This window comes from Ictalurus furcatus, chromosome 4 (genome assembly GCF_023375685.1).
Source record: "Ictalurus furcatus strain D&B chromosome 4, Billie_1.0, whole genome shotgun sequence".
Taxonomy (NCBI): Eukaryota; Metazoa; Chordata; class Actinopteri; order Siluriformes; family Ictaluridae; genus Ictalurus; species Ictalurus furcatus.
Window position 1 is genome coordinate 33,026,194 of NC_071258.1, and position 25,223 is coordinate 33,051,416.

The window sequence follows — 25,223 nt, forward strand, 5'->3', positions numbered from 1 at the left end:
AGGTTTGTATAATTTACGACTTTTATTAAAGGTGGAGTGCAGATAATTATCTGATGTTAGCTATGTGGATAAGCTTTGCAATCCTGGGTAACAGGCCTTAATGTAGGCTAAATATGCATGGATTAGTTTGTCAACCAAAATAACTGGTAGAGCTTTAAACTGCTCCTAGATGCTTACATTCATTACCATAAGTAAATCAATATCACTTTTCCTTTAAATCTTTTGGTTAAATGACACCTGTTGATTGATGTGGGGAAAAACTATCCGATTTGAAAATTATATTTTAATGGGTGTATATTGCACTGTATGTGTTCAAAAAAGGCCATTATCTAGATACCATATAAACTGAATGAGAAACATGTTCAATACCAATATTAGTACAGAAAAGACAGGAATATAACAATGTCATTTGAGAAGGTATTATGCAAAATGTAAATTAATGAGATAATGTATATGTGTAAAAACCACACCTTAACATCTTGTTATTGTGCCAGCTAAAAAGGATTATAAAAAGTCTAGAGGTCAAGGTGGTTTTGAAGAGAAGAGAATGAGTTTCTTGCACACATGGCTTCTGTTCACTCAGGTGAGAGCAGCTGATCCTCCCTGCATAATACAAGGGCTGCCCAATCCTCCTCAATTAAGTAAAGATGGGGATGTACTGATTGGTGGGATTTTTTCTTTACACAACAAATGGGACCAGCCACCACAAACATTCACATCAGGGCCCAAGCAAGGAGAATGCACAAGGTAAGGGGGTATTAGGAGCATTTCAATATGACTTAAGTTATATTAAAAACTTATTCCTAAATTTTGCATCATAAATTTACAAAACGTATCTGATTTATGATGTGATTTATATTCTTTTTGTCTACAGTTTGAACCTCAGAGAATTTCAAAATGCACAAACAATGGTATTTGCCATTGAGGAAATCAATAACAGAACCAATATTATTCCTGGCATCAATTTGGGTTATAAAATCTATGATACATGTGGATCAGTTGAAATGACAACAAGAGCCTCCTTGTCCTTAATCAATGGCGATGGAGAAACAAATTCAGTGGCCTGCCAAAAACCTGAAACAGTTCAAGCAATCATAGGGCAAACATCGTCTACCCCCACTATTGCCATATCTGCAACAGTGGGACCTTTGCACATTCCTGTGGTAATCTTTTTCTAAAATCAAATTATAAACATGCATTAAACTGAAATTATTACATTTGACTTGCATGTTATGCAGGAAATTTGTATTGATTCTCATGAAATGAAAAGTGTTAATCTATATATATATATATATATATATATATATATATATATATATATATATATATATATATATATATATATATATATAACTTTTTTTAATGGAATACATTTATTACAGGTCAGTCATGCTGCATCATGTGCATGCCTTAGTGACAGAAAAAAACATCCATCTTTCTTCAGAACTGTTCCCAGTGATTATTTCCAGAGCAGAGCTTTGGCAAAGCTGGTCAAATATTTTGAGTGGACTTGGGTAGGGGCCCTATGCAGCGATAATGATTATGGGAATAATGGTATAAATGCATTTATCAGTGCTGCCAAAAAAGAGGGAATCTGTGTTGAGTATTCAAAGGCATTTTCTAAGACAGACCCCAGAGAAAAAATTCTGAAAATAGTTGAGATTATCAAGGCTTCAACCTCCAAAGTTATTGTAGCTTTTGTTGCATACACTGACTTTGGGTTTCTTCTGAGAGAAATGGCCTTACAGAACATGACTGGGTTTCAGTGGATTGGAAGTGAGTCCTGGATCTCAGATTTAAACACTGCCAATGCTGAATGGCAGCATGTTCTTAAAGGGTCTGTGGGTTTTGCTATCCCAAAAGCCAAAATGAATGGTCTTGGGGAATTTCTGACTAAGCTTAATCCAGCTTCTGATATAGCTATTTACAAAGAGTTGTGGGAGACAATATTTCAGTGTAAACTTTCAACACAACAAAATGTTGAGATGAAACAATTGTGCAAGAGCAACGAAAGTCTCACACAAGTTCAAAACCTTTATACAGATGTTTCAGACTTACGAATTGCAAATAATGTTTATAAGGCAGTTTATGCTGTGGCTTATGCCCTGCATAGCAGTTATGGATGTTCAAAGAGGGACAGTGGACAAGGTTCTGATTTGTGTACAAACCTTGCAGATAACCAGCAACCGTGGAAGGTAAGTGTAACAAAATATCCTGGTGGAAAAATGTATTTTTATATTTATAAATGAAGAGTATGCAATGTTTCCTTTAGATCGTGAGTGAGTTGACGAAAATCCATTTCACCACTGCAGCAGGAGAGGATGTATTCTTTGATGAGAATGGAGACCCAGCAGCGAGGTATGATGTGCTGAACTGGCAGCAAGGCAAAGATGGTAAAACAGTATTTGTTAAAGTGGGTTTCTATGATGCGTCTCTGCAAACACACCTTCAGCTAACATTTAACAACAACAGTATAGCCTGGGCCCACAACAAACCACAGGTAAACAACAGCTATATGAACAGATAATATGTACAATAAATATTTTAGAAACTTATCAATAAAACCGTACAATAAAAAATGTTTTTCAGGTGCCAGTATCTGTGTGCAGTCACAGTTGTCCCCCAGGCACAAGGAAGGCTGTGCAGAAAGGAAGGCCAATCTGCTGCTTTGACTGTATACCATGTGCAGAGGGGGAAATAAGTAATATAACAGGTATAATGAATAGTGGTTTGCATCAGTAATATAGACAATAGAATTCATTTTAATTACCTAAACTGATATTAATTTTCTTTTTCTTTAGATTCTATTACTTGCATCAAGTGCCCTCCTGATCTGTGGTCTAATGACAAGAAAACTACCTGTGTCTTAAAGCTGGTGGAATTCCTGTCATTTGCAGAAATAATGGGAATCATTCTTGTGTCATTTTCTTTATTAGGAGTATTTTTCACCATCTGCATTGCTGTAATTTTCTTTAAACACAAGGATACCCCAATTGTTAGGGCAAATAATTCTGAACTGAGCTTCTTGCTGCTTTTTTCACTAACTCTCTGTTTCCTCTGTTCACTTACTTTTATTGGTGAGCCCTCAGAGTGGTCCTGTATGCTGCGCCACACAGCATTTGGGATCACCTTTGTTCTCTGTATCTCCTGCCTTTTGGGGAAAACAGTAGTGGTGTTAATGGCCTTCAGGGCTACACTTCCAGGTAGTGATGTCATGAAATGGTTTGGGCCTCAACAGCAGAGACTGAGTGTTCTCACCTTGACTCTTGTACAGGTCATTATTTGTGCACTTTGGTTAAAAATATCCCCTCCTTTTCCATACAATAATATGAACTACTACAATGAAAAGATTATATTAGAATGTAATGTAGGTTCAGCTATAGGTTTTTGGGCTGTGCTGGGTTATATAGGACTCCTGGCTCTTTTGTGTTTTATTTTGGCTTTTCTGGCTCGGAAGTTGCCTGACAATTTCAATGAAGCCAAATTCATAACATTTAGTATGCTTATATTCTGTGCAGTTTGGATCACTTTTATTCCAGCTTATGTCAGCTCTCCTGGAAAATTTACTGTAGCTGTGGAGATATTTGCCATTTTAGCATCAAGCTTTGGTTTACTATTCTGCATTTTTCTCCCAAAGTGTTATATAATCATCCTGAAACCAGAGAAGAATACTAAAAAGCAAATGATGAGTAAATGATTTAGCCAGCTAAATAGTTAGTAGTTTTGCACTGTTTAAAATATGTTTTGGCTTAGCTAAAAGACTTCATCATAGAGACCTATTATTCAAATAATACAACAAATAATGTTAAAATAATGCTTTATCTTTTTAATTTATTTGCAGCACCATTTATGTTTCTATACATTTGTATTACATTCTCCAATGATGGTCCATTAAAAAATGTTCAATTATTACATACTTACAATAGTTACAAACAAAATGTGGGATTGGTCTTGTCACATATCCTGCTCTGTGAGTGTTAGATAAAGCTAAACATTTCACAATGATAAAATGCCCAAACAAATGTATCATTAGTTCCTAAAAAAATCATGTAAAATTCTGAAACTGCTCTTTTGTCAGCTCAAGTTGATTAGCCTGCAAGAAATAAACTTATAAACTTGCAAAAGAGCCACAAGTGATCATTATCAGCTACTATGATCTAATCTGGGACCAGAAGATTACTATGAACAAACTGCAGGAGGCAGACAAAAAATGTTTGACCTGGACTAAATAACATTATTTCACAAACCAACACTATAAACACATGAGAACACATCGTCATTGTTATTGCAGGACTCATTGTTAGTGTTCTGTGAGTGCCATCCTTCAGGTACCCAGTAGGCTGGAAAGAAGCTTGTTTACTGTTATGACTGCATGCCAGGCTCGCTGAGGAACAAAAGAAATATTGCTTTCCAGCTTGGCCTTTTGGTATCCTTGGTCAACTGAAAAAGGATATTGTACTGTATGGGCAAATAAAAGAGAAATATGTAAATCTAGAAACATGATTTTCTTAAGATTTAATTCAATGTTTTTAAATTAAATTTTTTCCATGTGGTTCCTCAGAAGCAGATATGGGACTTATAGACAACCTTAACAACTTGTAGACACCATCAAAACATGGATTCTCTGCATTATTGATTTAAATGCATGTGATGCCACAACTGGGCATGTCATCACTAAACATTTAGCATATACAATACTCTTCATTGTTGTAACATTCTACAGAAAGACTCATTAATTGTCATTTATTAAATTTTATTGTCAATGTATTGTGAAAAACCTAATATCTGGTTTGGTGATCAGAAACATTTGCATTATGAATGAATAGCTCACATTGTACACAAAACTGAATATATTTTGCATATTCCATACGCTGATTATATAAAACATTAACAAATCCTGTGCCTTATTATGATCCCTGATATATATGGATTACCAAAAACTTAATAAAATTACAAAACCTGATGACTATCCTCTTCCTATGGTGGACATTGTATGGATGCATCTCGTACCCATAAAATAACCGTTTTCATAACTCCCTCCGGCTTACATTTTTACTCTTTTATGAGGTTTTGGCTTGCGACCTTCCAAAGGTTGATGAATTGCATAGTGTCTGGTTTGGAAGGGTGTGCAGTTTATTTAGATGTCATTGTTTATAGTGACAGCTAGGATCAGCATGTGATTCATGTTCGAGCTTTGTTTCAACATATGGTGGAAGCTGGCTTGACTGTGAATCTGTCTAAATGTGATTTTGCTAACAGCCACTGATACATACTTGGGGAAGGAGGTCTGTCAGGGTAGGGTGCACTCTTTGCATGCAAGTTGCTTGCAAAAAAAAGTCTTCCTACTCCATGCACTAAGATGGAGCTGATGAGGTTTATTGGACGTGCCGGCTACTACTGCAGTTTTTGCCCAAATTTTTCATCAGTGGTCTGTCCATTAACTAACTTTCTGAAAATCTCTGGTTAAGTTTGAGTGGTCCCTATGTTGTCGACAAGCCTTTGAAAGTATGAAATTACTGTTGTCTGCCGCACCTGTTTTAGCAGCACCACAGATTGATCAACCATTTAAAATTCAGGTTGATGCAAGCCAAGTGGGAGCAGGAGCCATTCTTATTCAAACTCATCAGGATGGTGTTGACCATCCAGTCAGCTATTTTTTGCAGAAATTTGACTCTTACAGCTAAATTATTCTGTTATTGAGAAAGAAGCACTTTTGTTCATCTGGGCCCTTCAACTTTTTTATGTTTATGTGGGGGAAATGGCCTCAGTGGTCATTTACTCTGATCATAACCAATAATGAAGAAATATCTTCATTCATTACAGAGTCCAAAGTCAACAACTGATTGTCAGGGCTGCTGCTAAGGCAGGTTTGCTATCTCTTCGTTTTAGTTTTGGTTATTATTTATTTTGACCTTGTACATTCAAACACTTGCTGGTACTACACTTCATGTTCATACATTTGCATTCATGATTGATTCTGTTATCCCAGTTTTTTGTGTTAATAAATAGTTACTGCTTTAGAAATAGTTTGCAGATTTCTGAAAACTGAATTCAGTTCTGAAGCAGGTTGTCCAGGTAATTAATTACACAGGTAGATGTTGAACTGCTATGGCACTACTGCCTGTCACACCTCCTCCAGTGCCCACAGGATTACTGCCCTTCCTTCAGCCTTGCCAACATGCAACCAAAACCATACAGGCCTTCCAAGTGACTAAGGCTGTAGTAAGCCACACTGGTGCCATTAATGCATGCTCAGTGGCACTGGTTCCATATGGCATAGATCAGCTGCAGGATCATCAGCTGGTACCACCACTTAACATTTCACTCCTTTAACCCCAGAACACCCCTTGGTGGCAGAGCAGTGGCAGGGATGTCTTCCTGCCACCCCCTGCACCTAGACCATGGGTTACTACCCCAAGACTTTTCCTTTCCCCTCACCAAGAGCAAAAAGCTAATTTTATCTTCCTCTTCAGCCAGGTCTTTCAGGGCCTTCCACTGGTTTGCTCCAGTTACTCCCATATCTCTCAGGAGGTGAACAGCTGGGGTTTTGAGGGAGGAACAAGGCTTGGAAGGTCGCACCATTAGCCTCTGTCATGAGCAGATTTTGGGATGGCTTTGCCATCGGCCTCAGACAGGAGCATGAATTGGGAGGCCATCCCATCGGCCTCAGGCATGAGCAGAGCATGGTCGACCGTGTCGTTGGCCTCAGGCATGAGCAGAGCTTAGTTGCCTACGTCATAAGCCTCAGGTGTGAGCAGAGCTAGGTTGGCCATGTCATCAGCCTCAGGCACGAGCAGAGCTTGGTTGGCCATGTCGGTGGTCTCAGGTGTGAGCACAGCTTGGATGGCTGTGTTATCGGCCTCAGGCAGGAGCAGAGCTTGGTGGGCTGTCTCTTCGGCCTCAGATTGGAACATGTCTCAGTGGGCCGTCTCTTAGGCCTCTGAGTGGAACATGTCTCGGTTGGCTGTCTCCTCAGCCTCAGACAGGAACATGGCATGGGAGGCTGTGCCGTCGACTTCTGGCAGGAACATGGTTTTCAAGGCTGTGCCATCAACCTCAGAGAGAAACATGGCATGGGAGGCCGTGCCCTCGACCTCAGATGTGAGAAGGACTTGGTAGGTCATCTCGTCGTCTTCTGGTGTGAACAGCATTTGATAGGCTTTCTTGTCGGCTTCTGGTGTGAACAGGATTTGGTAGGATGTTCCGTCAACATCTAACTGGAACTGAACCCGGGAGGTTGCCTCATTGACGGCTGTCAGGATCATGGCTGAATGGGTCTCACACTGGTGCTCAGGAGTTGAGGTCGCCAAATTGGCCTCCAGCTGGTGCTCTGTAGGAAAGACCACCTCATGGGTCTCAGGCTGGAGCTCAGGAGATGAGGTCACCACATTGACCTCCAGCTGGAGCTCTGCAGGGGAGACCACCTTGTGGGTCTCAGGCTTGAGCTCTACAGATGAGGCCACCACATTGACCTCCAGCTGGAGCTCGGCAGGTGGCTGGCTGGAGCTCTGGAGATAATGATAATGGCTCTTTATTGGTCACATATATATACCCCATCATGCCAGGAAGTTGGTCAAAGCACAGGGTAAAGCCATGATAGCCACGATTTTTGCACACCTGGGGCAGAATGGTTAACAGTGGCAGCTTGGCAGCACCAGGGCCTGAGCCCCCGAAATTCCGATCAGTACCCCAGAGGCTGGCAGTGCTGGGGCTTGAACCTTCTGATCAGTAACACAAAGCCTTAACCACTAAAACACCACTGCCCCTGTGGCAGATGTGGAGGCCACCCAGTCAGCCTCTGGCTGGAGCTGGTCTGTGGAGGCCACCCTGTCAGCCCTGGAGTGGAGTCGGGCTGTTGTTGAAATGTTGTGGAAATGTGGTGATTTTCATGGAAACCTGGCTCAACGGCAATAATATTGGTGTATACACCAATATTACTTAAGCATATTCTGAAGCATGGAAATCCTTTACCCTCCCCCTCTCTGGGAAAATACACCCCCATTATAAAATATGTGAAGCCCTCAGTAAAAACTATAAAAGTGTGGCTAGAGCAGGGGTGGGCAATCTTATCCAGAAAGGGCCGGTGTGGGTGCAGGTTTTCATTCAAACCAAGCAGAAGCCACACCAGAATCTATTGAACGCCAAAATGAACTGATTAAACAAGTGGAATCAGGTTTACCTCCTGCTTGGTTGGAATGAAAACCTGCACCCACACCGGCCCTTTCCTGATGATTGCCCACCCCTGGGCTAGAGGGAGCAGAGGGATCTGCAAAAACTCTTTTCTGGAGCACATCAACATGTATTGACACAGTTACTACATGTAAAAGAATTAAAACTTTCACTAATCTGAAGCCATGGATGAACAAAGAAATCTGCATCTAACTGAAGGTAAGAGATGCTGCTTTCAAGTCTGGAGACCAGGAAGCCTACAGCTCAATCAGGGCCGAACTGACAAGGGGAATCATGAAAGCCAAATAAGAGAATAAATTGAGGACAACTCGGCACATGTGGCAGGGCATCCAAACACTCACTGACTACAAACAGATCAACACTCCCCCCTCAATCAATGATGCCTCCCTCCCTGAAGAGCTCAACATCTCCTATGCTCACTTTGATCAGCGAAACACAGAACACAATATAAGGATTATAAGGATTCTACTATGATGAAGGCATTTCTATCCTCAACATGCGTAGGGTCAATCCTATCAACATTGAGCAAGATAAAGCTGAATCTTGGTATCCCCTCCAGTCTCTACGAGAGACTGTTGGAGCGTATGGCAGCAGCAGCCAATGTCATACCATTGGGCCTATTGCACAGGAAACCGTTTCAGTAGTGGTTGAAAAGTTGGGGGTTTTGTCCTCAACCTCTGAGAGTAATCAGTGTCACACATGGATGAATACATGCTCTGAGAATTTGGAAGTGTCCCTGGTTTCTAGCCTTGGGTCACACTCTAGGTGTGTCCTTATCACAAGATAGTAATGACAGACAGCTCTCTCATGGGCTGGGGCGCGGTCACTGGAGTGGCCCTCATCTGGAGTGCCTAGAAATGCAGCCCATATTTCTAGCACTGAATTTTTTTCTTCCTCAATTGAGAGGTCACCAGGTGTTGACAGACAACACAGTGGTGGTCTCATATATAGACCACCAGGGAGGATTATGTTTGCGGTCCCTATTCAGGCAGGCACAACTAATTCTTCTCTGGGCAGAGGGAAAGTTTTTGTCAGTGACTGCAATGTACAGTCTGGGCAACTGGGTTGTGGGGGCAGACATACGGTCAAGCCAGGAGCTGAGGTACAGTGGTTGGAGGCTCCATCCACAAGTGGTGGAGTCCATATGGCGGAGGTTTGGCCAAGCGGAAGTGGATGTGTTCACCTCTGAGGAGACAACACACTGCCCGTTGTGGTTCCCCCTCACTCCTCACGCACCATTAGGGCTGGACGCCATGGTGCACATGTGGCTGATGTCACATCTATATGCTTTTCCGCTGATCGCTCTGCTCCCACAAGTTCTAGTGAGAGTTCGCCAAGACAGTCTACACCTGTTGCTAGTAGCACCTTATTGGTCAGCTCGAATATGGTTCTCAGAGACTATATGCTAGACAGCACGCCTTGGGAGATTCCCATCCGCAGTGATCTACTGTCTCAATCCAGAGGGCTGATTTCTTACCCTCAGCCGGAAATATGAAAACTGTGGGTCTGGCCCGTTAGGGGCACCAGATCATAGATTCTGGTCTCACTGAGTTGTAGAGGTTGTAGAGACCATGTAGAATTCTAGAACGCTATCCACGATGAAATTGTATGCACTCAAGTGGCAACTTTTTGTCTTGTGTTGTGAGGAATGTCAGCTAAACCTAGCAAACTGCACAATAGCTACAGTCCTGGAGTTCTTACAAGGATGATTTCAGCAGAGTTGACTCCTCCTACAATCAGGGTCTACGTGGCCGCCGTTTCGGCCAGCCACGTCCCTATTGATGTAGCCTCTGTGGGTCAAGATCCTCTAAATTTAAGGGTTATGCATAATATCAGGCAGCTGAGGCACATATGCAGACCACACATATTTTCCTGGGACCTTTCTGTGGTCCTGGAAGGTCTGTCAGGTGCTGTATTTGGGCATGCCTGTGAATTGCATCTTCGCTTCAGATATTAGAGGCTGACAGCGCAATTCACAGGTATCGTTTATATATCACGCAACATGCTTAACTGCCACGTCACCTGGCATGATGTTACTCAAGCTTCAGATACCGGTCATGCACGAGGGCACTTCCCACAGCGTTCAGCTAACACATTGTCTCCTTCCCTTCTCGTGGAACAGGATTACATGCGTAACCCAGAGGTTTTCACTGCTTTTCAGAATTCATCAGAATGAATCAGTTTTCGTGGGGACAGCACTGTGGCTTTGAGAAATTCATAATTTTCAAGAGGTTCAAAATCTTTGAAAATTATTTGGGGGTGCCCTGTGGGATAGCATTTCTTGGCCTTACAAAAGGGGTACAAACTTGTAAAGTCGAAATATCAGTCTGTTTAGCAGCATTCCAAACACACTCCTAAAATGGTGTATCTAAATGAGTCGAGTTTGGTGTGATGTATGAATTCGTCACGGTAGTTCATGCAAGCCTCCTGGAGCAAAATGATGTCATTCATGCAATACATAGCAAATTCTTTTTTTTTTAAATCAAACACCTTACCCAATACTGTAACATACCACTCATCAAACAAAGCCCTCTCTTTGTCCCTGAAGAGTTCAGCATCTTCTATGCTCACTTTGATCAGGGAAACACAGAACACAAGACCATCAAAGTCGAGCTTCCATCCAGTGACCTGATGCTCACACTATGATCACGAGCATCAGTGACATGTGCTCTACCCTGAGCAGAGTGAACACACACAAAGCTGCTGGCCCAGATAACACTCCAGGCCATGTGCTTAAGGCCCGTGCAGAACAACGGGCTGAGGTCTTCATGTACTTTTTCAACCCATCCCTAGCCCAAGCAGTGGTTCTGACCTACTTCATAACAGCAACAATTGTGCTGGTGCTGAAAAATGCCATGGCCACAACCTTCAACAACCTCTGTCTTGTGTCCTTCACACCTATTATCGCGCAGTATTTTTGAGAGTTTGATCCATTGTCATCTACAATCCTGTATTAGTTTACCTACTGCCCCAACATGTCAACAGAGGATGCCATCACCATGGCACTAAACTCAACCCTGGACAATAGCAACTTCTACATTAGGCTATTTATTAGGCTAATGTAGTAGATGCTATTAAGCTATTTGTTTATAGTTCTGCTTTGCCTTTAACACTGTTAACCTTTCCAAATTGATCTTCAAGTTTATTGACCTTGGCATCAGAAACTCCCCCTGTAACTGGACCCTGGACTTACGCAATAACACTTACTCACAGACTGCAGTCTGTTGGGTTTGAAAACCACATTGTCTCCCACCCTAGTACTGAGCACTGGCATCCCACAAGGCTATGTGTGTTTAGCCTCTCCACTAATCTCTGTCTACCCATGACCAGTGGTAATCCTGATAGCAGAAATGATGAGACGGTCTACATAGTGGAGGTTGAGCACCTGGAAATGGGGTTTACTGACAACAGCCTGTCCCTCATCACCCAAAAAACAAAGGAGTTCATTGTGGATTACTCGTGGATAAAGAGGAGCCACACACACCCCTATCTGGTACTGAGGTAGAGTGGGTGGCTAGTTTTAAATTCCTGGCCATTTGCTTGTCACATTAGCTGCCACCCTCACAGTTTCTTTGCACTTTACACTAAATGACAAAAGTTAAATTTAATCTAATCTAGATGATCTGTAGGTTAGTATAATTTACAACTTTTACTAAAGGTGGAGTGCAGTTAATTATCTGATGTTAGCTATGTGGATAAGCTCTGCAATCCTGGGTAACAGGCCTTCATGTAAACTAAATATGCATGGATTAGTTTGTCAACCAAAATAACTGGTAGAGCTTTAAACTGCTCCTAGATGCTTACATTCATTACCATATGTAAATCAATATCACTTTTCCTTTAAATTTTTTGGTTAAATGCCACATGTTGGTTGATATGGGGAAAAATTATCCGATTTGAAAACGATATTTTAATGGGTGTATATTGCACTGTATGTGTTCAAAAAAGGCCATTATCTAGATACCATATAAACTGAATGAGAAACCATGTAGGACATGGACAGGACATTTGACATAAAGGATTTATATATATATATTCATTGCTTTTGGCTATGCACAATTTGTCAGCCATCTTCAATGTATCTATCAATTCAATACCAATATTAGTACAGAAATGACAGGAATATAACAATGGCATTTTAGCAAGTATTATGCAGAATGCAAATTAATGAGATCATGCATATGTGTAAAAACCACACCTTAACATCTTGCTATTGTGGCAGGATTATAAAAAGCCTAGCGGTCAAGGTGGTTTTGAAGAGAAGAGAATGAGTTTCTTGCACACATGGCTTCTGTTCACTCAGGTGAGAGCAGCTGATCCTCCCTGCACAATACAAGGGCTGCCAAATCCTCCTCAACTCAGTAAAGATGGAGATGTACTGATTGGTGGGATCTTTTCTTTCCACAACAAATGGGACCAGCCACCACAAACGTTCACATCAGGGCCCAAGCAAGGTGAATGCACAAGGTGAGGGGGCATAAATTAAGTTATATTAAAAACATTAATCCTAAATTATTTGCATCATAAATTTTACAAAACGTATCTGATTTATGATGTGATTTATATTCTTTTTGTCTACAGTTTGAACCTCAGAGAATTTCAAAATGCACAAACAATGGTATTTGCCATTGAGGAAATCAACAACAGAACCAATATTCTTCCTGGCATCAATTTGGGTTATAAAATCTATGATACATGTGGATCAGTTGAAATGACCACAAGAGCCTCCTTGTCCTTAGTAAATGGCCATGGAGAAACACATTCAGTGGTCTGCTCAAAACCTGAAACAGTTCAAGCAATCATAGGGCAAACATCGTCTACCCCCACTATTGCCATATCTGCAACAGTGGGACCTTTGCACATTCCTGTGGTAATCTTTTGTTTTTCTAAAATCAAATGCATTAAACTGAAATTGTAACATTTGACTTGCATGTTATGCAGGAAATTTGTATTGATTCTCATGAAATGAAAAGTGTTAATCTCTCTCTCTCTCTCTCTCTCTCTCTCTCTCTCTCTCTCTCTCTATATATATATATATATATATATATATATATATATATATATAATTATTATTGTTTTTTTATTTTTTTAATGGAATACATTTAATACAGGTTAGTCACTTTGCGTCATGTGCATGCCTTAGTGACAGAAAAAAACATCCGTCTTTCTTCAGAACTGTTCCCAGTGATTATTTCCAGAGCAGAGCCTTGGCAAAGCTGGTCAAATATTTTGGGTGGACCTGGGTAGGGGCCCTATGCAGTGATAATGACTATGGGAATAATGGCATAAATGAATTTATCAGTGCTGCCAAAAAAGAGGGAATCTGTGTTGAGTATTCCAAGGCATTTTTTAAGACAGACCCCAGAGAAAAAATTCTGAAAATAGTTGAGATTATCAAGGCTTCAACCTCCAAAGTTATTGTAGCTTTTGTTGCATACTCTGACTTTGGGTTTCTTCTGAGAGAAATGGCCTTACAGAACATGACTGGGTTTCAGTGGATTGGAAGTGAGTCCTGGATCTCAGATTTGAACACTGCCAATGCTGAATGGCAGCATGTTCTCAAAGGGTCTGTGGGTTTTGCTATCCCAAAAGCTAACATCAATGGTCTTGGGGAATTTCTGACTAGGCTTAATCCAGCTTCTGATATAGCTATTTACAAAGAGTTGTGGGAGACAATATTTCAATGTAAACTTTCAACACAAGAAAATGTTGAGATGAAACAATTGTGCAAGAGCAACGAAAGTCTCACTCAAGTTCAAAACCTTTATACAGATGTTTCAGACTTACGACTTGCAAATAATGTTTATAAGGCTGTGTATGCGGTGGCTTATGCCCTGCATAGCAGTTATGGATGTTCACAGAGGGACAGTGGACAATGTGCTGATTTGTGTACAAACCTTGCAGATAACCAGCAACCGTGGAAGGTAAGTGTAACAAAATATCCTGGTGGAAAAAATTATTTTTATATTTATAAATGAAGAGTACGCAATGTTTCCTTTAGATAGTGAATGAGTTGAAGAAAATCCATTTCACCACTACAGCAGGAGAGGACGTATTCTTTGATGAGAATGGAGACCCAGCAGCGAGGTATGATGTGCTGAACTGGCAGCAAGGCAAAGACGGTAAAACAGTATTTGTTAAAGTGGGTTTCTATGATGCATCTCTGCAAACACACCTTCAGCTAACATTTAACAACAACAGTATAGCCTGGGCCCACAACAAACCACAGGTAAACAACAGCTATATGAACAGACAATATGTACAATAAATATTTTCGAAATTTATCAATAAAACCATACAATAAAAAATGGTTTTCAGGTGCCAGTATCTGTGTGCAGTCACAGTTGTCCCCCAGGCACAAGGAAGGCTGTGCAGAAAGGAAGACCAATCTGCTGCTTTGACTGTATACCATGTGCAGAGGGGGAAATCAGTAATATAACAGGTATAATGAATAGTGGTTTGCATCAGTAATGTAGACAATAGAATTCATTTTAATTATCTAAACTAATATTAATTTTCTTTTTCTTTAGATTCTATTACTTGCATCAAGTGCCCTCCTGATCTGTGGTCTAATGACAAGAAAACTATCTGTGTCTTAAAGCTGGTGGAATTCCTGTCATTTGCAGAAATAATGGGAATCATACTTGTATCATTTTCTTTGTTAGGAGTATCTTTCACCATCTGCATTGCAGTCATTTTCTTTAAACACAAGGACACACCAATTGTTAGGGCAAATAATTCTGAACTGAGCTTCTTGCTGCTTTTTTCACTAACTCTCTGTTTCCTCTGTTCACTTACTTTTATTGGTGAGCCCTCAGAGTGGTCCTGTATGCTGCGCCACACAGCATTTGGGATCACCTTTGTTCTCTGTATCTCCTGCCTTTTGGGGAAAACAGTAGTGGTGTTAATGGCCTTCAGGGCTACACTTCCAGGTAGTGATGTCATGAAATGGTTTGGGCCTCAACAGCAGAGACTGAGTGTTCTCGCCTTGACTCTTGTACAGGTCATTATTTGTGCACTTTGGTTAAAAATATCCCCTCCTTTTCCATACAATAATATGAACTACTACAATGAAAAGATTATATTAGAATGTAATGTAGGTTCAGCTATAGGTTTTTGGTCCGTGCTGGGTTATATAGGACTCCTGGCTCTTTTGTGTTTTATTTTGGCTTTTCTGGCCCGGAAGCTGCCTGACAATTTCAATGAAGCCAAATTCATCACATTCAGCATGCTCATATTCTGTGCAGTTTGGATCACTTTTATTCCTGCTTATGTCAGCTCTCCTGGAAAATTCACTGTAGCTGTAGAGATATTTGCCATTTTAGCTTCAAGCTTTGGCTTACTAATCTGCATATTTGTTCCAAAGTGTTATATAATCATACTGAAACCAGAAAAGAATACTAAAAAGCAAATGATGGCTAAAGCACCTGCAAAATGAATTTAGCCGCCTAGATATTCACGAATAATAGGATCTGTTTAAATTATGTAACCTATGTAAAGAACATGTATTAACTTACATGAAAGCTTTCAAATGGATTAGTATAAAGATGAATCTTTTCAAAACTGTGGTAAATAAACTGGAATCATTTGCCTGATGTTGCAGTACCATTTACATATGGTTAGTTGTTAGTGCAAGAAGTATGGTGACATAACCAGTGTGTGTTTTCACATAGCTTTTCAGACATTTTCTTCCCCCACAAAATTTTATTTTTTCTTTAAATTATGTTTGTAATCTTAAGCCATAAAGAGGCTCTGCTTGGGCCACGCTTTTCCATAATGTGTGAAATAGAAGACATGACAAACCACACACTACACACATCACAATTGTAAGTGCACTGTCAAAGTTCAATCATCATCAAAAGTAGCTGTACCCATGCAGGATAAGGGGCCACCTTTTAACCTTGTGGTTTAACATTACTGTGTAGAAAACTGGCAGAATGCAGTGTTGTAAATTTGACAAATTCAGCAACTTTACCCTGTCCAAAAATATGGATATGCCCCAAAATCAGAGTTTGCACCATTTTATTGTAGATGTAACCTGTAATAAACCAGAGAAAAGGCAAATAAAATATTTCTTCAGTTTTTCTGTGTGTGTACATACAACTGTCTAAATAACAATTCCCAGCCCAAAATATTAGCAGGTAGGTTTATTGGCTATGCTAAATTGCTTTAGATATGTGTGTGAGAGTGAGTGTGTGTGTGTGTGAGAGTGTGTGCGTGCGTGTGCACATGGCGCCCCCTAATGGATGGCATTCCAATTGGGCATATTTTTTCTTAAGTCCAGTATTCCTGGGGTAGACTCTGTATTCACGAACAATATATATTCAGTGATCTTTTTTATTTATTGCCTGTGGCTATGCACAATTTGACAACCATCCTATACTCCCACCATCAACTGAAAAAGAACCATCAGAGGACCACTGCTGGTCAGAGGTTATTTTTCATACTAATTTTAGGACAGAAATTACACTGATATGATGTGGCATTTCAGTGGGTGTTGTGTAGTATGCAAAGTAATGAGGTAATGCATATGCATAAGTAAAGCCCACTTTTAGCATCTAGTTAATTTGGAACCTAAAAAGGCTTCTATAAAAGCCTAGAGGTCAAGGTTGTTTTTGGAGATATGAGAATGAGTTTCTTGCATACTTGGCTTCTATTCACTCAGGTTAGAGCAGCTGATCCTCTGTGCAGTGTACAAGGGCTGCCCAATCCTCCTCAACTCAGCAAAGATGGGGATGTTCTGATTGGTGGGGTATTTTCCATCCACAGCAAATGGAACCAGCCAGGACAAACATTCACATCAGGACCTCAGAAAGGAGAATGCACAAGGTAAGGGGAAATAGGAAAATTTCTATCTAAAGTAGGTTATATCATAAAAAAGGTTACATCATAAAATGTACAAAATTCTTTGTGAAATTGCTTATGATTTAAATATTTTTTCCCTACAGTTTGAATCTCATAGAATTTAAAACTGTACAAACAATGTTATTTTCCATTGAGGAAATCAACAACAGAACTGATATTCTTCCTGGCATCAGTTTAGGTTATAAAATCTATGATACCTGTGGATCAGTTGAAATGACCACAAGAGCCTCATTGTCCTTAGTAAATGGTGAAAAAAATAAAACATCAGTGTCCTGCTCTAAAACTGAAACAGTTCAAGCAATCATAGGACAATCATCATCTACCCCCACTATTGCCATATCTGCTACAGTGGGACCTTTACACATACCTGTGGTAAATCACCTGTCTTCTGATATCAAATTATAAGCATACATTTCCCTGAAATATATACATTTGTATTACATGTTATGTAGGCTATTGTTATTCTCAGAAAATGAAAAGGAAATAAAGCTAAGTGTTATTATCTATAGTTTATATGTTAACCATATAACTCTATTACAGGTCAGTCATTTTGCATCATGTGCATGCTTAAGTGACAAAAAAAACCATCCATCTTTCTTCAGAACTGTTCCCAGTGATTATTTCCAGAGCAGAGCTTTGGCAAAGCTGGTCAAATATTTTGGATGGACCTGGGTAGGGGCCCTATGCAGTGATAATGACTATGGGAATAATGGCATAAATGAATTTATCAGTGCTGCCAAAAAAGAGGGAATCTGTGTTGAGTATTCCAAGGCCTTTTTTAAGACAGACCCCAGAGAAAAAATTCTGAAAATAGTTGAGATTATCAAGGCTTCAACCTCCAAAGTTATTGTAGCTTTTGTCTCATACTCTGACATGGGGGTTCTTTTAAAGGAAATGGCCTTACAGAACATGACTGAGTTTCAGTGGATTGGAAGTGAGTCCTGGATCTCAGATTTGAACACTGCCAATGCTGAATGGCAGCATGTTCTAAAAGGGTCTTTGGGTTTTGCTATCCCAAAAGCTAAAATCAATGGTCTTGGGGAATTTCTGACTAAGCTTAATCCAGCTTCTGATATAGCTATTTACAAAGAGTTGTGGGAGACAATATTTCAGTGTAAACTTTCAACACAAGAAAATGTTGAGATGAAACAATTGTGCAAGAGCAACGAAAGTCTCACTCAAGTTCAAAACCTTTATACAGATGTTTCAGACTTACGAATTGCAAGTAATGTTTATAAGGCAGTTTATGCTGTGGCTTATGCCCTGCATAGCAGTTATGGATGTTCAAAGAGGGACAGTGGACAAGGTGCTGATGTGTGTACAAACCTTGCAGATAACCAGCAACCGTGGAAGGTAAGTGTAACAAAATATCCTGGTGGAAAAAATTATTTTTATATTTATAAATGAAGAGTATGCAATGCTTCCTTTAGATCGTGAGTGAGTTGAAGAAAGTCCATTTCACCACTGCAGCAGGAGAGGATGTATTCTTTGATGAGAATGGAGACCCAGCAGCGAGGTATGATGTGCTGAACTGGCAGCAAGGCAAAGACGGTAAAACAGTATTTGTTAAAGTGGGTTTCTATGATGCGTCTCTGCAAACACACCTTCAGCTAACATTTAACAACAACAGTATAGCCTGGGCCCACAACAAACCACAGGTAAACAACAGCTATATGAACAGATAATATGTACAATAAATATTTCAGAAATTTATCAATAAAACCATACAATAAAAAATGGTTTTCAGGTGCCAGTATCTGTGTGCAGTCACAGTTGTCCCCCAGGCACAAGGAAGGCTGTGCAGAAAGGAAGACCAATCTGCTGCTTTGACTGTATACCATGTGCAGAGGGGGAAATCAGTAATATAACAGGTATAATGAATAGTGGTTTGCGTCAGTAATGTAGACAATAGAATTCATTTTAATTACCTAAACTGATATTAATTTTCTTTTTCTTTAGATTCTATTACTTGCATCAAGTGCCCTCCTGATCTGTGGTCTAATAACAAGAAAACTATCTGTGTCTTAAAGCTGGTGGAATTCCTGTCATTTGCAGAAATAATGGGAATCATTCTTGTATCATTTTCTTTGTTAGGGGTATCTTTCACCATCTGCATTGCAGTAATTTTCTTTAAACACAAGGACACACCAATTGTTAGAGCAAATAATTCTGAACTGAGCTTCTTGCTGCTTTTTTCACTAACTCTCTGTTTCCTCTGTTCACTTACTTTTATTGGTGAGCCCTCAGAGTGGTCCTGTATGCTGCGCCACACAGCATTTGGGATCACCTTTGTTCTCTGTATCTCCTGCCTTTTGGGGAAAACCATAGTTGTGTTAATGGCCTTCAGGGCTACACTTCCAGGTAGTGATGTCATGAAATGGTTTGGGCCTCAACAGCAGAGACTGAGTGTTCTCGCCTTGACTCTTGTACAAGTCATTATTTGTGCACTTTGGTTAAAAATATCCCCTCCTTTTCCATACAATAATATGAACTACTACAATGAAAAGATTATATTAGAATGTAATGTAAGCTCAGCTGTAGGTTTTTGGGCCGTGCTGGGTTATATAGGACTCCTGGCTCTTTTGTGTTTTATTTTGGCTTTTCTGGCCCGGAAGTTGCCTGACAATTTCAATGAAGCCAAATTCATCACATTCAGCATGCTCATATTCTGTGCAGTTTGGATCACCTTTATTCCTGCTTATGTCAGCTCTCCTGGAAAATTCACTGTAGCTGTAGAGATATTTGCCATTTTAGCTTCAAGCTTTGGCTTACTAATCTGCATATTTGTTCCAAAGTGTTATATAATCATACTGAAACCAGGTAAAAATACTAAAAAGCAAATGATGGGTAAAGCACCTGCTAAATGAATTTAGCTGCCTAGATATTCACTAATAATAGGAGCTGTTTAAATTATGTAACCTATGTAAAGAACATGTATTAACTTACATGAAAGCTTTCAAATGGATTAGTATAAAGATGAATCTTTTCAAAACTGTGGTAAATAAACTGGAATCGTTTGCCTGATGTTGCAGTACCATTTACATATGGTTAGTTGTTAGTGCAAGAAGTATGGTGACATAACCAATGTGTGTTTTCACATAGCTTTTCAGACATTTTCTTCCCCCACAAAATTTTCTCTCTTTTTTTTTTAATTATGTCTGTTCCCATCTTAAGCCATAAAGAGGCTCTGCTTGGGCCACGCTTTTTCATAATCTGTGAAATAGAGGATATGTCAAACCACACACTACATACATCACATTTGTAAATGCACTGTAAAAGTTCAATCATCATCAAAAGTAGCTGTACCCATGCAGGATAAGGGGCCGATTTTCTAATCTTGTGGTTTAACATTACTGTGTAGAAAACTGGCAGATTGCAGTGTTGTATATTTGACAAATTCAACAACTTTACCCTCTCCAAATATATGGATATGCCCAAAAATCTGACTTTGCACATTTTATTGCAGATGTAACCTGTATTAAACCAGAGAAAAGGCAAATAAAATATTTCTTCACAGTTTTTTTCTATGTGTGTACACACAACTGTCTAAACAACAATTCCCAGCCCAAAATATTAGCAGGTAGGTGTATTGGCTGTGCTAAATTGCTTTAGATGGGGTGCGTGCACGTGTGTGTGCGCGCGTGCGTGCGCACATGGCGCCCCCTAAAGAATGACATTCCAATTGGGCATATTTTTTCTTAAGTCCAGTATTCCTGGGATAGACTCTGGACTCACAAACAATATATATTCACTGACCTTTTTTATTTATTGCCTGTGGCTATGCACAATTTGACAACCATCCTATACTCCCACCATCAACTAAAAAAGAACCATCAGAGGACCACTGCTGGTCAGAGGTTATTTTTCATACTAATTTTAGGACAGAAATTACACTGATATGATGTGGCATTTCAGTGGGTGTTCTGTAGTATGCAAAGTAATGAGGTAATGCATATGCATAAGTAAAGCCCACTTTTAGTATCTCGTTAATTTGGAACCTAAAAAGGCTTCTATAAAAGCCTAGAGGTAAAGGTTGTTTTTGGAGAAATGAGAATGAGTTTCTTGCATACATGGCTTCTATTCACTCAGGTTAGAGCAGCTGATCCTCCATGCAGTTTACAAGGGCTGCCCAATCCTCCTCAACTCAGCAAAGATGGGGATGTACTGATTGGTGGGATCTTTTCCATCCACAGCAAATGGAACCAGCCAGGACAAACATTCACATCAGGACCTCAGAAAGGAGAATGCACAAGGTGAGGGGCAATAGGAAAAATTCTATACAAAGTAGGTTATATCATAAAAAAAAAATTACATGATAAAATGTACAAAATACTTTCTGAAATTGATTATGATTTAAATATGTTTTCCCTACAGTTTGAATCTCATAGAATTTAAAACTGTACAAACAATGTTATTTTCCATTGAGGAAATCAACAACAGAACTGATATTCTTCCTGGCATCAGTTTGGGTTATAAAATCTATGATACCTGTGGATCAGTTGAAATGACCACAAGAGCCTCATTGTCCTTAGTAAATGGTGAAAAAAACAAAACTTCACTGTCCTGCTCTAAAATTGAAACAGTTCAAGCAATCATAGGAGAATCATCATCTACCCCCACTATTGCCATATCTGCTACAGTGGGACCTTTACACATACCTGTGGTAAATCACCTGTCTTCTGATATCAAATTATAAGCATACATTTCCCTGAAATATATACATTTGCATTACATGTTATGTAGGCGATTGTTATTCTCATGAAATGAAAAGGACATAAATCCAAGAGTTATTATCTATAGTTTATATGTTAACCATATAACTCTGTTACAGGTCAGTCACTTTGCATCATGTGCATGCTTAAGTGACAGAAAAAAATATCCATCATTCTTCAGAACTGTTCCCAGTGATTATTTCCAGAGCAGAGCTTTGGCAAAGCTGGTCAAATATTTTGGGTGGACCTGGGTAGGGGCCCTATGCAGTAATAATGATTATGGGAATAATGGCATAAATGAATTTATCAGTGCTGCCAAAAAAGAGGGAATCTGTGTTGAGTATTCAAAGGCATTTTTCAAGACAGACCCCAGAGAAAAAATTCTGAAAATAGTTGAGATTATCAAGGCTTCAACTTCCAAAGTTATTGTAGCTTTTGTTGCAAACACTGACTTTGGGATTCTTTTAAAGGAAATGGCTTTACAGAACATGACTGGGTTTCAGTGGATTGGAAGTGAGTCTTGGATTTCTGATATAAACCCAGCCAATGCTCAATGGCAGCATGTTCTAAAAGGGTCTTTGGGTTTTGCTATCCCAAAAGCTGAAATCACTGGCCTTGGGGAATTTCTGACTAAGCTTAATCCAGCTTCTGATATACCTATTTACAAAGAGTTGTGGGAGACAATATTTCAGTGTAAACTTTCAACACAAGAAAATGTTGAGATGAAACAATTGTGCAAGAGCAACGAAAGTCTCACTCAAGTTCAAAACCTTTATACAGATGTTTCAGACTTACGACTTGCAAATAATGTTTACAAGGCTGTGTATGCTGTGGCTTATGCCATTCATAGCAGTTATGGATGTTCAAAGATGGACAGTGGACAAGGTGCTGATGTGTGTACAAACCTTGCAGATAACCAGCAACCGTGGAAGGTAAGTGTAACAAAATAGACTCGTGAAAAAACATATTCACACTTATATTCGTACTTCTGTACATAACTGAAGAGTATGCAATGCTTCCTTTAGATAGTGAATGAGTTGAAGAAAATCCATTTCACCACTAAAGCAGGAGAGGATGTATTCTTTGATGAGAATGGAGACCCAGCAGCGAGGTATGATGTGCTGAACTGGCACCAAGGTAAAGATGGTAAAACAATGATTGTTAAAGTGGGCTTCTATGATGCCTCTCTGCAAACACACCGTCAGCTGTCATTTAACAACATCAATATATCCTGGGCCCTAAACAAGGTAAACAACAATATCTATACCAACAGAATATGTTCATAAAGATTTTGTATTGTATGTTTATATATACAGTATATTATTATTACATATATACAGTAAATAATGGTTATCAGAAAATGCTTATTAAATATATGCAATATGTAATGGTTTGCAGGTGCCAGTCTCTGTGTGTAGTCCGAGCTGTCCCCCGGGCACCAGGAAGGCTGTGCAGAAAGGAAGGGCAATCTGCTGCTTTGACTGTATACCATGCGCAGAGGGGGAAATAAGTAACATAACAGGTATAATGAATAGTGTTTTTAATAATGCCCAGAGGAACCAAAAAAAAAATAAAAAATACAATGCAACATGCACGTTACAATCTTGAATGAATTTAATAGACAAATTGACATTCATTTTCTCTTCTTTAGATTCTATAACTTGTATCAAGTGCCCTCCTGAACTGTGGTCTAATGACAAGAAGGATACATGTGTCTTAAAGCTGGTGGAATTCCTGTCATTTGAGGAAAGAATGGGAATCATTCTTGTATCATTTTCTTTGTTAGGAGTATCTTTCACCATCATCATTGCTGTAATTTTCTTTAAACACAAGGACACACCAATTGTTAGAGCAAATAATTCTGAACTGAGCTTTCTATTACTCTTCTCTCTTTCTCTGTGTTTCCTCTGTTCAATTACTTTTATTGGATGGCCATCTGATTGGTCCTGTATGCTTCGCCATACAGCGTTTGGGATCATCTTCGTCCTCTGCATCTCCTGTGTTCTTGGGAAAACAGTAGTGGTGTTAATGGCCTTCAGGGCTACACTTCCTGGCACTAATGTCATGAAATGGTTTGGGCCTCTACAGCAGAGACTCAGTGTACTTGCCTTCACTCTTGTACAGGTCATTATTTGTGTGATTTGGCTAAACGTTTCTCCTCCTTTTCCTTACAAAAATATGAATTACTACAAGGAAAAGATTATATTAGAATGTAGTTTAGGTTCAGCTATAGGTTTCTGGGCTGTGCTGGGTTATATAGGATTTTTGGCCTTTTTATGTTTTATTTTGGCTTTTCTGGCTCGAAAGCTACCTGACAATTTCAATGAAGCAAAATTCATCACATTTAGTATGCTCATATTCTGTGCAGTTTGGATCACTTTTATTCCAGCTTATGTCAGCTCTCCTGGAAAATTTACTGTAGCTGTGGAGATATTTGCCATTTTAGCCTCAAGCTTTGGTTTACTATTCTGCATATTTATCCCAAAGTGTTATATAATCATCCTGAAACCAGAGAAGAATACTAAAAAGCAAATGATGGGTAAATGATTTAGCCAGATAAATAGTCAGTAGTTTTGCACTGTTTAATATATGTTTTAGCTTAGATAAAAGACTTCATCATAGAGACCTATTATTCAAATAATACAAAAAATAAAGTTAAAACAATTCTTTATCTTTTTAATTTATTTACAGCACCATTTATGTTTCTATATATTTGAATTAAATTCTCCAATGATTGCCCATTCAAAAATGTTTAAGTATTACATACTTACAATAGCTACGTACAAAATGTGGAATTGGTCTTGTCACATATCCTGCTCTGTGAGTGTTAGATAAAGCTAAACATTTCACAATGATACAATGCCTAAACAAATGTATCATTAGTTCCTAAAAAAAATCATGTAGAATTGTGAAACTGCGCTTTTGTCAGCCCAAGTTGATTAGCCTGCAAGAAATAAACTTATAAACTTGCAAAAGAGCCACAAGTGGTCATTATCAGCTACTATGATCTAATCTAGGACCAGAAGATTACTATGGACAAACTGCAGGAGGCAGACAAAAAATGTTTGACCTGGCTTGAATAATATATCATTTCACAAACCAACACTATAAACACATGAGAACACATTGTCATTGTTATTGCAGGACTCATTTTCCCTTATGTGTGGTTAGTGTTCTGTGAATGCCATCCTTCAGGTACCCAGTAGGCTGTACAGAAAAGAAGCTTGTTTGCTGTTATGACTGCATGCCAGGCTCACTAAGGAACAAAAGATTGCTTTCCAGCTTGGCCTTTTGGTATCCTTGGTCAACTGAAAAAGGATACTGTATGGGAAAATAAAAGAGAAATATGTAAATATAGAAACATGATATCCTTATTAAGATTTAATTAAATGTTTTTAAGTTTAATTTTTTCCATGTGGTTCCTCAGAAGCAGATATGGGACTTATAGACAACCTT

At 39.3% G+C, this 25,223-nt stretch overlaps 6 protein-coding genes across 6 annotated transcripts; all 6 read left to right on the forward strand.

The window, feature by feature from the left end:
• Positions 1–541: 541 nt before the first annotated feature.
• LOC128607058 (extracellular calcium-sensing receptor-like) lies at positions 542–2,574 on the forward strand. The gene is made up of 4 exons (XM_053623677.1): positions 542–747; positions 875–1,163; positions 1,383–2,195; positions 2,273–2,574. Exons 1-4 carry the CDS (start codon positions 548–550, stop codon positions 2,525–2,527), a joined length of 1,557 nt encoding a protein of 518 aa, XP_053479652.1. The 5' UTR covers positions 542–547; the 3' UTR covers positions 2,528–2,574.
• Positions 2,575–2,791: 217 nt separating this feature from the next.
• LOC128606293 (extracellular calcium-sensing receptor-like) lies at positions 2,792–3,697 on the forward strand (the record flags this gene model as incomplete). The annotated part of the gene is made up of 1 exon (XM_053622328.1): positions 2,792–3,697. A coding segment is annotated over one exon (906 nt), but the record flags the coding sequence as incomplete, so codon positions are not given.
• An 8,746-nt stretch (positions 3,698–12,443) lies between these two features.
• On the forward strand, positions 12,444–15,628 carry LOC128606336 (extracellular calcium-sensing receptor-like). The gene is made up of 6 exons (XM_053622372.1): positions 12,444–12,657; positions 12,772–13,060; positions 13,302–14,114; positions 14,192–14,419; positions 14,509–14,632; positions 14,721–15,628. The coding sequence occupies exons 1-6, from the start codon at positions 12,458–12,460 to the stop codon at positions 15,626–15,628; spliced, it is 2,562 nt and encodes an 853-aa protein (XP_053478347.1). The 5' UTR covers positions 12,444–12,457.
• Positions 15,629–17,172: 1,544 nt separating this feature from the next.
• Positions 17,173–18,795, forward strand: LOC128607059 (extracellular calcium-sensing receptor-like). The gene is made up of 3 exons (XM_053623678.1): positions 17,173–17,427; positions 17,596–18,408; positions 18,486–18,795. The coding sequence occupies exons 1-3, from the start codon at positions 17,173–17,175 to the stop codon at positions 18,738–18,740; spliced, it is 1,323 nt and encodes a 440-aa protein (XP_053479653.1). The 3' UTR covers positions 18,741–18,795.
• On the forward strand, positions 18,782–19,922 carry LOC128606294 (extracellular calcium-sensing receptor-like; the record flags this gene model as incomplete). The annotated part of the gene is made up of 2 exons (XM_053622329.1): positions 18,782–18,926; positions 19,015–19,922. Coding segments are annotated over 2 exons (1,053 nt in total), but the record flags the coding sequence as incomplete, so codon positions are not given.
• A 1,112-nt stretch (positions 19,923–21,034) lies between these two features.
• On the forward strand, positions 21,035–24,314 carry LOC128607060 (extracellular calcium-sensing receptor-like). The gene is made up of 6 exons (XM_053623679.1): positions 21,035–21,308; positions 21,430–21,718; positions 21,887–22,699; positions 22,793–23,013; positions 23,159–23,289; positions 23,419–24,314. Exons 1-6 carry the CDS (start codon positions 21,103–21,105, stop codon positions 24,312–24,314), a joined length of 2,556 nt encoding a protein of 851 aa, XP_053479654.1. The 5' UTR covers positions 21,035–21,102.
• The last annotated feature ends 909 nt before the right edge of the window (positions 24,315–25,223 follow it).

Excerpts from the sequence above, each read along its gene's own strand:
- LOC128607058 (XM_053623677.1), top strand. The coding sequence starts at position 548 with ATGAGTTTCTTGCACACATGGCTTCTGTTCACTCAGGTGAGAGCAGCT. Across the intron at positions 748-874 it reads AAGCAAGGAGAATGCACAAG|TTTGAACCTCAGAGAATTTC; the intron begins GTAAGGGGGTAT and ends TTTTGTCTACAG. Across the intron at positions 1,164-1,382 it reads GACCTTTGCACATTCCTGTG|GTCAGTCATGCTGCATCATG; the intron begins GTAATCTTTTTC and ends CATTTATTACAG.
- LOC128606336 (XM_053622372.1), top strand. The coding sequence starts at position 12,458 with ATGAGTTTCTTGCACACATGGCTTCTGTTCACTCAGGTGAGAGCAGCT. Across the intron at positions 12,658-12,771 it reads AAGCAAGGTGAATGCACAAG|TTTGAACCTCAGAGAATTTC; the intron begins GTGAGGGGGCAT and ends TTTTGTCTACAG. Across the intron at positions 14,633-14,720 it reads GGAAATCAGTAATATAACAG|ATTCTATTACTTGCATCAAG; the intron begins GTATAATGAATA and ends CTTTTTCTTTAG.
- LOC128607059 (XM_053623678.1), top strand. The coding sequence starts at position 17,173 with ATGTTATTTTCCATTGAGGAAATCAACAACAGAACTGATATTCTTCCT. Across the intron at positions 17,428-17,595 it reads GACCTTTACACATACCTGTG|GTCAGTCATTTTGCATCATG; the intron begins GTAAATCACCTG and ends ACTCTATTACAG. Across the intron at positions 18,409-18,485 it reads ATAACCAGCAACCGTGGAAG|ATCGTGAGTGAGTTGAAGAA; the intron begins GTAAGTGTAACA and ends TGCTTCCTTTAG.
- LOC128607060 (XM_053623679.1), top strand. The coding sequence starts at position 21,103 with ATGAGAATGAGTTTCTTGCATACATGGCTTCTATTCACTCAGGTTAGA. Across the intron at positions 21,309-21,429 it reads CAGAAAGGAGAATGCACAAG|TTTGAATCTCATAGAATTTA; the intron begins GTGAGGGGCAAT and ends TTTTCCCTACAG. Across the intron at positions 23,290-23,418 it reads GGAAATAAGTAACATAACAG|ATTCTATAACTTGTATCAAG; the intron begins GTATAATGAATA and ends TCTCTTCTTTAG.